General features: G+C 37.3%; 1 protein-coding gene across 3 annotated transcripts in view; it reads left to right on the top strand.

The window, feature by feature from the left end:
• Positions 1–14,593, top strand: part of CDH2 (cadherin 2) — a 114,387-nt gene extending 99,794 nt beyond the window's left edge. For all 3 annotated transcript variants that reach the window (XM_014874315.2, XM_088174327.1, XM_088174319.1), the window contains exons 15-16: positions 5,860–6,024; positions 13,165–14,593. In XM_014874315.2, the coding sequence (XP_014729801.2) occupies positions 5,860–6,024; positions 13,165–13,371 (372 nt within the window). In that variant the 3' untranslated portion in view covers positions 13,372–14,593. The remainder of the gene's footprint in view (positions 1–5,859; positions 6,025–13,164) is intronic.
• Positions 14,594–14,848: the final 255 nt, after the last annotated feature.

Below are 14,848 nucleotides of genomic sequence, written 5' to 3'. Positions count from 1 at the left end.
CAAGAATTTCAATGCAATGATTTTACTATTATTCAAAGTAGTTTTCTTGCTGAGGAGTCTTAATGGTCCTTCTGCATCAGGGTGGTTTTTTTTTTACATTAGCCAATATGTTGCTTTTTGTCATATTTTTTACATATTTAGGTAAAGAGACAAAATGGTAGCATTTATTTTAATGATGTTAATCACATTAAAAATAGAAGATGGATGGTTTTTTGTTATGTGTGCAGGATCTAAATTCTAAACAGAAATTTTTCCTTTATGAAAGGGTAGCTGTGTTCCAGCATTTATGTATCATAGATAAAAGCAAATTTAGGTAATCCTTCTGAATTTTTGTGTGTGGGTTTTGGGTTTTTTTTTTCTTATGTCATAACTTTCTGTATTACCACATTTTGAGATAACATTAGTCGTCTGTGCTGGGTGTTGTTACCACCTCTGTTGTAAACATGATAATGGTCCTTTACCTACTTCATGAACTTGATAAATCTATGTGATTACATTTTCTTTCTCACCACCCTGTCTGAGTGTTAATCAGATCATTTACTCTCAGTTTTTAACCTTCATTTTGCATTGCATTAAGAATAGAACATGTTTTATGTTCTGAAATTTCAAACATAATGAATGAAATAAAGGTTGCTATGATATTCCCCATGAATATACAATACTATAATTAAAAGGTAGTTATTTCAGGGATTGTGTTTGCTTACTAAGACATTAGCTTCACTCTTTTGAGTAAGTGACTCATACAGTGCTCCTGTGGAGGAATTACTGTCATTCCTTGGTGAATTTTTATCTCATGATGTGAAAAGTAATTTTTTCATAATTCCATTACAAAATTGTTTTGTTTTATCATATCTAGAACCTCTGCCTGCTATTGTATTGTATCTGCAGCTGGAGTTTTCACCCTTTTTGTTATGAAAAGGATAAGCTAGCTTCTTCCTTATCTTAAAAATTATTAACTTGTAGTACTCCAGATGCATCTATAATAAAAGCAAATGGGAAAAGCAATATGGCAGAAAGTAATCTAAAAGCAAGTGACAAACAAAGAGCAACGGTTGGTGTAGGAATTTTAAATCCTCCCACCTGCAGCCTACATCTAGTCAGTCCTCTGTCTTTGCTTTTTTTGAAGTCTCATTATTTCAGCAAATGTAAGATTGAGGGGGGGTGGGAGCATTTTTCAAAACTCAGGCAATATTTTAAGTGCAAGTTTCTGATAGCTTTTTAGGTTGATGTTTTGTGGATTTGGGGGTAGAATATATAGCAGGATTGGTTTTCACTCCCTTATTATTTTTTTTAACATCTCAGTAGAAACATGCCGGAGTAAAATATTTCTTTCCTTACTTCCCCATCCCATTTCTCTATTGGTGTAGATAGTAGCTGCCTTCAGAACACAAAGGCAAAGCACAACATATTTTATCCATAAGTACTTCAGAGTCATAATTAGTTCTGTTCTCTTCAGAGAATAAAATAACTGAGTTTATGCTAAGGCTTCATCTCCTCTAAAAGGGTCAGGTAAAATTCAAATTTCTGCTACTCTTGCTTTATATGCACCTAAACCACTGCAGCTGATTGTGTTCAGTGAAAGATATTTGCAAGTCTCACCATCAAATTAAGTCACAGTGATCTGGTGACAATTAAGTTGATTATTTCTTATATGAGGCTAGAGCTGAACTTCCATATTTCTTTGCAAAAGGTGCATCCCTTGAAAATGAGAAACAGATATAGTGGTTTTGTTACATGATTCGTGTGTCCAGTCATATGTTCATGCCTAGCCAAAGATTTAGTTCCGTAGAAGGTAAAACCCCAAGTCATCCCTAGGAGTGTATCACACAGTCTCATGAACAGCCAGGAAATAAACTGAGAGCTCTGAGATAACAAAGAAGCCAGAGTCATAAATCATTAATGAATGTCAGTCGCATTCCAGGCACTAGGCTGTGGTAGTGGAAAGTTCAATTCAGATGTAATGTATTAAAATATTTTCTGAGTTTTCCTTTCTCAAAAAAGTCAGTCCTGTCTCTGCACAGCAATTTGTAGTTTTAGTTCATTGTGGTTTCATTCTGTTGTTTGCAGTTCTGCATCATAATGCTCCAAGATACATTCATATAAGGCAGTTATCAATTACTGTGAAAATTTTTACTTTGTTAGGGTTTTCTCCGAGAACTTAAGTAAATCTTCTAATTTATAACAGCTAATAAGGATGAAAAAAATAAATGTTTAAGGCATCTCTGTCTGTAACTGATGACTGCTCTGTGAGGGATTATTACTCAGGTGCTGTTCAGTGAATAGCTGCCTTGCCTAAGAGGAAGTTGTTTAAGGAGGAGACTTTTGAAGGCTACATCACCTTGTTTTTCAGTGATTACTGGGGAGTGTGAAATGGCCTTTTCTTCTATTCTGGATGTTTTTTGTGTTCAAGTTGAGATACTTGAACTGTGCTTTGAACTACTGTGCAGATGTTCTTTAAAAGTGCTTTTGGGGGTTTTAGAGCCTTCTGCATACAGTTCTGGTAAGGTAGTTAAATAACTTCAAAGTGTTTTCTTAAAGCTGTTAGAACTAAGTGAAGAGCTAATGTCAATATTATAATCAACTTGGAGGGAAGAGGGGATTTGTGGGGTCTGGGTGTGGGGCCAGTGAGATTGATTGATTTCACAAGATGAAACTTCTGATAAAATGCCCTTTTAGCTCATTAAGGTTGTCATGTCTTTAGCCATCAGTTATCAAAAAGGCAGCTATGGTTTCTCCAGTGATAACAGTGATAACTTCATAAACAAGCAGAAAAAATTAAAAATCATTCAACTTGTTCCACTTACATCCCTGTTGTAGAATGTGAGATTTCTGTTTCTCTGTTGACTGTACACTTGGACTATCAGACTAGTCCAAGTTTCTGGTTTCCAAAGGCCTGACTTTTTCTGTAAGCAAATGGGAGCAAACTAATATGTCTTAGTGATATTGCATTTGAGAAAAACTAAGTCAGTTTTCTCTTTCATCAACAATCGTAAGTTTGTCCAGAAGTTTGAGGAGGAAAAAACTTGAACAAACCTTATGTTTGGGTGTGCTCAAGTCCAAGCTGAAGGAAGAGAATTTTTTTTAGAATTGCTGGAGTTAGGGCTAGACAGTACAAATAAATACCTCTGACAAAAATTGGCAGCCATATGAATTAGATGCTCACAACTCTGACTGAAGTACATTTCCAATGGAGGGCCGAGACTTTTTCCCCAATGAACTACCAGTAATCCCTCAGCAGATTTTAACTCTGAACAGGTTATTTGGGAAAAGACTGGAGCAAAACCAAAACAGTGTTGAATGGTGGTCTAAAATTAAGAGTAAAAATGATGACCCAGAATACTGCTCAAAGCTGTCTGTTCCAGCCTATCCCAGCATGTTCTCTCTTCGATGTGACTGTTTCCATTCAGCTGTCACGTCTATAGTTAGCTATCTTAACAAACCCTCTTTGAGGCTAACCTTTCAGTCCATTCAGGAGCTTTAGGTAGTATGTGAAAAGCTTTCCCACTGAGTGAAGAGATGGGACCTCAGCACCTCTAAACAGCTTATTACCTGGCATTTTAAAACATTTTTCCTTCTTTTACTTTGCAATAACGGAATAGAGTTGACTTGAGACAGAACGGTGCTGTGTTTGCTTGGCACTCATCCAGTTTGGGGAGGTGGTGGATGAGTTGGCCATACCCCACTGATGTGCAGTTAGTATTGATTTTAATGATAAGCTCTCTGTTTGAGAGTCTGAGGTAACACATACAATGGATATTCTTTCCCTGTTTGAACACTATTATGCCTGCAAAATAAATTTCCTCTGATAGAAGCCTAAATGACAGTGTCATAAATTACCCTAGAAAAGAAAACCAAAGTGGGACTCCACATCAGGACATGTTCTGCACTGCTGTTGCCTCACAGATGACTGTCTTTGCTGACTTCTTAGCTATTAGGGTCTGGATATTTCTCAAACTATTAAATATATACAAAAGGATGCCTTAGATGTATAATAATAGACTGACAAACTGGATTATATTTCTGTATGACCACTAACCAGTAAAAGAATTGTATACATACATAAAAAAAAATTATCTTTATAGAATTGAAATCAACAGATACACTCTTCTGGTTTTAATACATTGTTATTTAACCATACCAGTTTGAATTCCTCCACAATGAAATGCTTAGATTTAAAAGAAAAAAAATTTCTCCCTGTTGTTTTCCACCTTTATCTTTTGGGTGGGTATGAAAAGCACTCATGTTACATATTTATAAATTCTAAGAACTACATTCTTCTCTATTTGATAGGATTTTCTGATAGCATGTCTCTAAACTATTTTGATTTATTTTACGTAATAAAAAGGGAAAGGATAAAAAGTTCTGTTCTGTTTACTTTTCTCCGATTCATACTGCTTCCTGGAGATCACTTATTATTCTGTTTGGTACATGAAGTACCGAAGGGTAGGAGTAACAGCTCTGCCCCAAGGAACTTGTAATCTAATTAAAGCATATGAAACTGCATTCTCAGATCTCAGTAGAGCTGTTCCACCTTTTTTGACTGTATATTTGTGTGCAGTCATCTGAGAACTCAAGTAACAAATCAGAAGATGTAGTGGATTTGATAATCAGGTTCTCCCCACAAACTACCATCACTGCTGTCAGAAAGAATTCTTCTCCTGCTGAAAAGTCTGGGTTTGGGGTCACAGGAGGTCATAGTCTCAGAAAGGATCTACATCCCGTGAGATAACAGCAGCAGTAAAAGCTTGCATTCCTTCCCTTAGGAGCCAGTAAGGAACTAATGAAAAATAGTCTGAACAGACAACTTGCAGCAAGCTGAGATTATAAATAAGATTTTACCAGAGCAGCACTGTTGAAAAATAGATATTTTTGATGGATAGAGTGGCTTATTTAGGATGTTTATAACTGCTTGGATTATCTGTAGGGCAGGGTATCTGGCATACAGTAGTGTTGGCATAAGCCCCACCTGCAGATAGTTCTTGATTGGTTTTGTTTAAGCCTTGAAGTCCAGTTCTTTGTTGCACATTCTCACCAATGCCCTGTGTAAAGGCATCCTAGAGCATGACTTTCTTCTAGATATGACAACAGTGAGGAGAATGACAATGATGAAATGCATCACACTGTGCAAAGAGAATTCAGGCATATCTATGTTCAATGCATAAACATTTATCTAATTAAATTTTTCACATACATACATACTGCTTATTGGAATTCATGCTGCTATGCTAACTTCATCAGTCTGCCAGAGTTTGAAACTGCAGCATCAAGTACTTAATGAACAGATTCATGAGTAATCTCTAGAAAGTGCTTAGAATTAAGGCCAAATCTGAGGAGCTTTGTACTTCTTACGACATTTTTCCCCCTTTGGCTTTCATATTATGGAAGCCACATAAAATCAGCAAGGAGTCTTAAATTCATTCTTTGAAGGTATTAGAAAATACTGCAGAACACTGCTTGCTTTTTTCCTCAGAATGTATGGTATTTATTTTCTCAGAAAAATAAGTGTTGGATTTGGCATCTTTGCTCTGTGCTGTAAATCATCATTACTAGGTAAAGTGTTTAGTCCCTTAATAGTACTACTCAAATCCCCGCTTCTCAAGGGAAAACTTACGAGAAGCTCTACAAATCTGATGGAATAGAATCAAAACAGGAGATTCAGGGAGTATAAATCAAATAACATCTTGTTGGTATGCAAATAACAGTGTTATTGACTTATTCTCAGTAAGCATTACAATCCTGAAAACAGGACTTGTGCTGAAATGATACTTTGCATTTTCCCTTTTTTCCTTCTCATGTTTCCCCCTGACAGATATTGTTTGAAATTCTGCTAACGTACTGTGTCTGTTTCATATTTTGCAGGATTATGACTTGAGCCAGCTCCAGCAGCCTGACACTGTGGAACCAGATGCCATCAAACCTGTTGGAATCAGACGTCTTGATGAAAGGCCAATCCATGCAGAACCTCAGTATCCAGTCAGATCAGCTGCTCCTCATCCTGGGGACATTGGGGACTTCATTAATGAGGTAAGGAAGCAAAAAACGGTTTCCTCCTAAGATCTGATAAGCTTTTATATTTTGTTTATTCTATTCCACATGAGTAGCTGTTATGTTAGAACATAATAACTTTTTAAAACTTCCTTGGACAATTAAAATTGTCTCGCTAGACAGAAGTAAATATGTTCTTTTAAAGTGCAGACAAATTTAATTAACTCATTCAAACAGAAAGGGAAGATATATCAATTAACTTCTGTGCATTCGTATTAATTACATTCATAGTATGTTATCAGCTGCAAGCACAATATCTCCAAGCAGGATTATGCAGTGGGTTCCAACTAATAAACAGACTAACAAAATTGTAGTGTAGCCTCAATTCATTTATTAATTCACAGTAATTTAATAATGGAAGGAGTTCATTTTCATTCTCCTCATACATTACCCTTTGAGTACAGATAATAGTGGAAATTCAGTACCTTCAGTAAGACCAGAAGAATTCCATCAAATACGATTAGTGAGCAGGGCAGCTAAATTAAATGTTATGTAAGTGCTTTTAATACTTGTCTTGTCATAAAGCTTTCAAAGATTTTGCATTATCTTTGATTCTTCAATCTAATAAATGTAATTGAGATTCAGACTATACTAGAGTACTGATAGTTCTGAAAGAAATTATCCTCATTATTTCTATCATTGGTCAGTCTTAAATCACTGGTGTTGTGGTACTTCTGATAGAATGTGTTTCTTGAGATTGCTGGTTATAGGGAAAAAAAAAGTTAACCCAGAATTTACTACTATTTGTACTTTATTCTGTACATGAATTGTAGTAGTTAATTATTTTCTCTGGTTTTCTCATATCTTCCTTGTCAGCTGGAGCTGGACACATATTGCAGAGTATTGCAGAACAGTTTCTGCAAACGTGTTTATTCTTGTTTGCCTTGAAGTCAGGCTAATATACTAAAGCCTTTTGTGTTGAAAAGCTGCAGAAAATTGAATTTGCCCGTTTTAAGGTATACGGTGATACAATTGTCAAAACACTTAGAGGGGAGTTGACGACCAGGAAATGTACAAATATTCTTGTAATTATATTGTATTTTAAGATACTTCAGTTTTTGCATGCCTTACGCTTCTAAGTATTACAGTTATAATTGCTTCTGGAAAATAGTGGAGACACAGGACAATAAAAGGCCCACATTGTTGGCCAAGGCAGTGTACACACAAGAACTTCCTTGTGCTTCCAAACAATCAGAGATTCCCATCCTGTTCTCACACAGCTGTGACCAGACAGTGGTCACCTGGCAGGCAGTAGTGAAGAACCCTGGTTTTTGTTGCACTCAAAGCAGTGAGGAAGCTCTGCTGTGGAGCAAAGGCAGGGAGTGGGTCTGATTCTGCTGGAAAGCCAGAAAGGGGCTGGAGGTTGTCCAGCCTCCTACAATCTTTTAATGACTTACCAATCTGTTCTTGCAGTATTATTTTTCAGTAGGTTATCACTCTTGAAGATTATAAAATCAGTGTGTACACGTGGAGCTGAAGAAACAGCACTTGCTGTCTTGATTTAACCCAGTATATTTATATTGCATTACAGATGAGCACAGAGTCATTTTCTTCCTCCTGTCTGTTGTATTATACCAGTACCTCCCTATATGCTTCCCTTTACCATCCACCAAAAAAGAAAGCTTCTCCCAGCTATTCATACACAGTAAAATTATGTCATTAATGTAATTGATTAAGAAAATATATGGAAAGATATATGAAGCTAAAAGAAAACACAGCAATTTTCTTGTCTGCAAGTTAGCTCAGAATTAATTGTATCCTCTGATTGAAAGGAGCTATGTGAGGTAGCTTCTATATTTTAAGCATTATAAATTTAGCTTTTCTTCTTCATAAGGTTTTTTTCCTTAGGATTTCACAGAAATTTATTGTTTTACTGTGGGGCATTCCACCTAACCCTCTCTCTAGCGGACAGTAACCATTCAAAGATTATCCATGCTCTGTCTGTTTTCCCAGAAGTCTGAGCAAAATGAACATTTTATTTCCCTAAAATAGTGTCATCTTAATTTGTGTTTTATGTAAAAAAATTCCCATGGCAGATGTGATTATAAATTGTCTACTGAGTTGGGGGGGAATGGATCTGTCTTTCATAGTAGTATTCATTGTTATGGTTAAATTTCAAAATTATTAGTGTCTAGAGCATAAATGTTCAGGCTGCACAGGTTTTCAGACTCTCCAGAAAATTGCACTCGCAGTCCTGGTATGATTAAACCCAAGAAACTTGGTAAGTTTCTCTCAGTTTTACTTGAGGTAAATTGAAAAAATATCTTGAGTAAAGCCTGTACCAGACGTTTCTTAAGGCAGTTCCTACAGAAGATAAGCTGAGCTGTGGAAACAACATAGCAAGATAAGAAAGAGCAAAGTTCATATCTCTCTGCATCCAACTTCAATATTATTAGACGTAATTCTTCCCTTGGGCATCTCTAAGCCAAACCACCCACAAAATTACCCCAGTCCCTAGCTGAGCAGGGAGAGGCTGCTCTTGAATTGTCAGCACTTTGGTAGCAAAGTCTGCATTAGCCCCTTGGTTTGAAAAGATGCAACACTTTTGCAGATCAGTCCGATCTTTTGGAGGACTTGACCCTGTTCCAGGAGATGTGGGTCAGTATGATCTTTTGGGATGCTGGTCCATGTGTGGGAATTAATTTTATCTGTTGAATGCACACCAGCAACTCAGGCATACAGACAGCATTGTTCAGATTAGCTTCTGAATTGCTTCAGCTTTTGACAAAAAATTACTATAGATCATTGATATCAGATACTGGAGGGTTTAGCTCCCATTGCCAAGCAAGCATGGGGGTTTTCTTCTTATTTTCATTACAGAGTCATAGAAACAAAAAGCAAAGAATATCTACGGGGTCATTTAGGTTTTTTTTCCTTTTAGCAGTACTCTTTTTTTTTCTGGTATATTATTTTCTATCTGTCATCACTTGTATTAAGCCTACTTAACCCAATGAGACATACATAAGTAAGAGTGTTTTGTAGTGTTCTGGTGACATGTCAGTTGAAAAACAAGTTAGAATTACGATAAAAAGTCATGCATTTTTATAACACAAAGTTGAGATAACATGTACAGAGCTATGAACTGTCTAAAATAGGAAGGTTCCAGAGGTGTCTGATAGTCAAAATAGGTTTTGCAGGCATAAGCTAAATGACCTCAGGGACTTTGTTGTTTTGTCTGTTTCAATGGATAGATGAATCTGTAATTTAAGAGGGGAAGGGAAAAACCTCCTTTTCTTCCAGTCCAGTGTACAAACAAGTCAGTGAAATAAGTCATGTGTTATTAAGAATCCTCTGTAGACTTTGTTTTCCATTTTGAGTCTTTTAAAGCCTGCAGAGTGTAGAGCATAATTAACACTGAGAATAGTCAGGATTTGCAGGACAGTATAAATTAGACCTGTTGGAAGTAGTTTTGTAATTCTGTTTTCAAGACCCACCTATATTGTCCCTAGAAATCTCAAGCAAGTTATATTGTGGTGGAGAGTTTGTGGCTAAGAATATATTTTTAATCAATAGAGGACATAATACGAGGTAACGTAAATTTAAATTGCAAACTAAAGGTCTCATCCCATGGGGACATGGAGGACCCTCAATTCATTCTTAGTAAATGGTTATTGATGCAATACACCTCCATGCAGAATGGAGTCCCTCGATGGTTTCTGTTTTCTCATGTCAAAAAATGGTTCCAGATAGAAACCAATTTTTTTTTGTATTTCCCTGACAGTCTCTGTTTTTCTTTTCCTTGTCATCAAAAGTCTGCTGAATCTGATTAAGTAATAGGATTAATGAAAATAGAAGCATTAGATTTTGTAATGTTCCATGTTAGTTCAAGATTTGAGGCCTTGCTTTCCTTTAATTTGAGAGAAATGGAGAATGCTGCCTTTATTAAGGCAATTTTACTGTTGTTCCTCAGCCAAGGCATTGTAGTTTCTCCAGTTCTGCCCCTTATCACCTCCTTAGTGAAAGCTCTACTATGTGTATAAGAGAGGAAAAGGAAAAAAGTGAGTCTGTCCAAGGTCTCAAGCTGGCCTCTCTACTGCTGTGGCTCTTCTGTGATTGCCTGTTGTGCACTGGTGGTGTAGCACATGCAAATAAATGTGACAATTTACTGTCCCAGCAGGTTCCCCTGCTCCTGAGGATGTGCCCCAGAAATTCTGTTGTTGAATGAGCCTCTCACTCTAATAAAAACTTCGGGTTTTCTGATCAGGAAACCGTAAACCAAGTAATTGTAACAAGTCTGCAGCTCTGAGGTTCTTGAACACATCTGGCAAAAACTGAGGTCCCTTTTCAGAAGTGACTGACACCAAATGCCTTGGCAGCAAAATCAGTAGAAGCCACTCCTGGCAGCCATTCGTTGTCTTTTCAGTTGTGCAGATGCAGCATGCTGTGTATCCACACCACCTCCACCCACTGAAAGGGACAGCATAATAAACTGAAAAGGTGGCAATGCTGAAACCAAAGGGAGCTTCATAAGCTGATAGCACTGCCAGGGCTGTCTGACGTGCTGTAGAACCCAACAGCAAAGCACAGCAGTACACTGGGTGTGCTCAGAGAATCAGCTTAGCAGAGGGAAAGAGAAAACAACATAGTAAAGTTCTTTCCCGTTTTAGTATGTAGCTTGTGACACGAATATAGCAGAAATCTTGTCATTTGAAGAGTTAGACACTAAGTTCAGTCATTCCACTGTGAACCAGAAGATAGGTGAAAATGTCAGTGTAAATTGCGCTGCACGGTTGAATCAATACCTCCAAAACATGACCCGTAGCTACGTTCTCTGAATGAAATGGATTACACCGCCAGCACAACCTTTGAGAAAGTGAATTTGTTAGTGAGATCCTATCTTGTAAGTCAGTAACTCAAAACCAGTTTCCTTTTCTGAAATGCTATCATGATAGCAGCAGCAAATTGAAAAAAAAATTACAACTTCCCCTTTGGAAAAACAGATGGAAAGAGGCTGCCTTCTGCCTTGTCATGGATGACTGATAAGTATCAGGATTTTTGCAGTGATGTAGGAAAATGTTTTGTTCACTGATTTTTTAAAATAAATTGGTATCCCACGGTTGGCTGGCTATTAGTAGGCAGAACTGCAGGGAAATGGCATTCTGTCTCCAAACCGACTTTCTAAATGACTTTCACACATGGATACCTGGCATTCATACCTCAGCACTCCTTAACCTCAGCTGGTATTTATTCTCCTTCCCTGTCACCTGCGTTCCAAACACATGGGTGTCTGTCACCCCAAGCAGGCTTAAGGAAAGATCTAAATACCATAAGGCCAGTTACTGCCTAAGAAGTAAAGTTGCCGTTGTGCTTCAGCAGCGGAAAATAAGAGAAAGCCTTAGAACTTCCCCCTTGGAAGCTGGATAAGGGATGTCTTCTAACACTTGCTATTGCCTTTTAAAAATCTCACATCTTTCGTGCTTATTATGGCCATCAGGTTGGAAAATGCCAGAGAGAGATAACAAGCATCACCAATTATTCTTATCTCATAATTCAAAATTGCACTTTTAATGCAGGCTATTAATAACCTTTTTGATGTTGTTGTACCAGATGAAATGAGCATTTCAAGGCCAAAATTTGTTCTTGATTAGAGGTCATTAGCTTGATAAATATGCTGGGCTTTTCCACCACTGGTTTGGAAATCATTTGAGGTACATTTTGCACAATTCTGAATTATTTAAATAGGTAATAAAGAACCAGGATTCACTTCTACCTTATCAATGCCAAAAGCTTTAATTAATGGGTTTAGTATGTGTATCATCATATATATTTGTAGAATAAAAATCAGATTCTGATTCCATTTTGTCATATACGGACAAAGCCCAATTGAGAGCGAAATGTACTTTTCTAAAACCAGAATATATTAAATATTTTGAATGAGGCACACTCGTCCTTCAAATAAGTGGGAGTATAAGAATGCCATTTTTTAAATACATAAACATTAAAAATTAAAACCATCACAAATATCACTGGTAAGAATTAATAGTGAGCAATTTAAAATCTTAGCACAGCCTTGTAGAATTCTGGAAGATACATTATCCCCTGTCAGTGGCTGCCAGAGTAGATCCTATTCAAAGTGGAAGGTCTTGAAAAAGCATTGCTAATCCCATGGAAGAAACTGTGAGGTTAAAATAATACAAATCATAAGAGGGCTTTTTGACTTCAGGCTTCAGGTTTTCATATTCAGCTTGTAAATCTTCCCCAGGTAAGCACAGAGAAATTGTCTCATATTCTAAAGTTAGTTATTCCTATAAGTGTTTCGGTTTGGACTTAGGTGACAAAACAGGGAATGAATAGGCTTTTCTCTGGAAGAAGTGTGGTTCTTTCCTGGCTTTTCCTCTTCAGTTTCCCAGCATTTCCTCCAATTCAATTTGTGTTGGTTTTAATTTGGGCTATTCAGCTCTATAGACTGGAAATCTAAAAATGCTGATGGCCCACTATTCGTGTGTTGATAACTTCAATACTTTGAAATGAGGAAATAAAAACGGTCATTATCTTGTATTCAGCTTTGATGTCACTGTGTGTTTTTTCTGAAGAGCAGGTGGATCTCATGGGTGGATGTGGCAAAACATAAAAGGCTTAAGACAACATACCATATATTTTTCTCACAGCAGCCTACAGAGGTACATGAGTTTACAGGACTAACTAAATATGGATTTTGGCACGTGCAGATGGACTGCAGGCCAGAAAAGTCAGTGGATATGTTATTGACCATGTGAGATGGCTGTTGAAGTGAATCTTTGCAAGCATGCTTATTTCTCCTTCCTCATGTGTCTAACCATTCCCACATTGTCCATGGCACAGGTTGTGTGAGCCATATATCTCTGAAACTGTTTATTTACTAGCTTCAGTCCCAGTGCCATCACTCTCTCTTAAGGTTTGGTTACAGCTGTAATTGCAGCTCCATTCAAAATGTCCAGTGCTGCAATGCTGGAAACTTGGCCATTCTAAAAGGAGTTACAAAAATGTAAATCCTGTTCCGCACTGAATGGCGGGAGAGGAAGAACTTTGTTTTCTCAAGTGGTGCTTGATAGATAACTGCCCTGCAAATATTCCAGATATGCTTTTGTCTTGCTCTCAGATACAGAACTTAATCTTCTTTTCTGCCTCTCCTTCTTGCAGGGACTTAAGGCAGCCGACAACGACCCTACAGCCCCACCATATGACTCCCTCTTAGTCTTTGACTATGAAGGAAGCGGCTCCACTGCTGGATCCTTGAGCTCTCTTAACTCCTCAAGTAGTGGTGGTGAGCAAGACTATGACTACCTAAATGACTGGGGCCCACGTTTCAAGAAACTTGCTGATATGTACGGTGGAGGTGATGACTGAACTTCAAAGTGAACTTTGGTTTTGGACAAGTACAAACATTTCAACTGATATTCCCCAAAAGCATACAGAAGCTAGGCTTTAACTTTGTAGTCTACTAGCACAAGTGCTTGCTGAAGGCTTTGGCTTAGGCTGCAAACCAATTTGGGCTCCGTGGAATATCAGTGATCCAATGCTGTTTGGAAAAAAATATTGAGCTCAGTTACACTTGAATTTTACAGTACAGAAGCACTGGGATTTTATGTGCCTTTTTGTACCTTTTTCAGATCGGAATTAGTTTTATGTTTAAGGCTTTAATGGTACTGATTTATGAAATGATGCATTAAAGAGACAAAATATGTTGGGGTGGGGAGGAGTAAGGTGAAACACAATATACTTCACAATGCTTTTGTTACATCGCATTGCTTTTATTAAAATAAGGAGATTAAAAATAAACAAAAAAATCCTCATGGAACAATTTTATTATCTGGGAGAGAGGACCATGAGGTGGAACAATGTACATTACTTCTAGTTTTAGATGTTAGGGGACTTTTTTCACTAAAATTCTAAAACTTATGCAGCTGGTTGCAAATAAAGGGAGTTTTCATATCACCAGTTTGTAGCAGAATTGATTTTTTTTTCTTATGCTAGAATGTTAGACACCTTTTGGTCTTAATCCATGTACACGTTTTGGTTTTTTGTTGTTTTTTTTTTTTTTTAATTTCTAGAATTTTTTTCCCACTTCACTGTAAAAAATGGTATGTGTACATAATGTTTTATTGGCATAGTCTGTGGAGAAGTGCAGAAACTTCAGAACACGTGTATGTATTATTTGGACTATGGATTCAGGTTTTTGCATGTTTATATCTTTCGTTTATGGATAAAGTATTTACAAAACAGGTTGCAAACAAGTGACATTGATTCAATTGTTGAACTGTAGTTAGAGTACTCAATATTTTTTTTATTTTTATTTTTATTATTTTTTTGGTTTGGGGAGGGAGAAAAGTTCTTAGCACAAAAAAAGTTTTACATAATTTGTACCAAAAACGGGGGTGGGAGGGGAGTTGGCCTGATACTGGTGGCACGAGAAAATATACAGTATGTTTTTGGGGTGGGGAAGGGAGGGGGGGGAAGGAGCTTTCAAACTGGAGAGACTTCTGAGAACAGCTTTGCCTCTGTATTGTGTACCAGAATATGAATGATACACCTCTGACCCCAACGTTCTGAATAAAATGCTAATTTTGGATCTGGTGCTTGGTTTGGCATTTTTTCTTCCACCTGAGCAGCCCTGACTACAGTAAATAAAAAGTACACAAAATGTGTTTGAGTTTTGTGAGAAGTTGTGTGTGCTTCTTTGGCATTTCCTACTGCTGAACCGAAAGCAAGCTGCATGTAGAAGAAAGCACAGCACAAATTTGGAAGGCAAGTTCCCAGGTAAAAGCAAAATGATCTGTGCTGGGATTGCTAGGAAGTCACCATTTTCAGTTCCCCACTGATGGCT

Source organism: Sturnus vulgaris, chromosome 1, assembly GCF_052056855.1.
Source record: "Sturnus vulgaris isolate bStuVul1 chromosome 1, bStuVul1.hap1, whole genome shotgun sequence".
Classification (NCBI taxonomy): domain Eukaryota; kingdom Metazoa; phylum Chordata; class Aves; order Passeriformes; family Sturnidae; genus Sturnus; species Sturnus vulgaris.
This window is presented reverse-complemented; position numbering and strand designations above follow the sequence as displayed.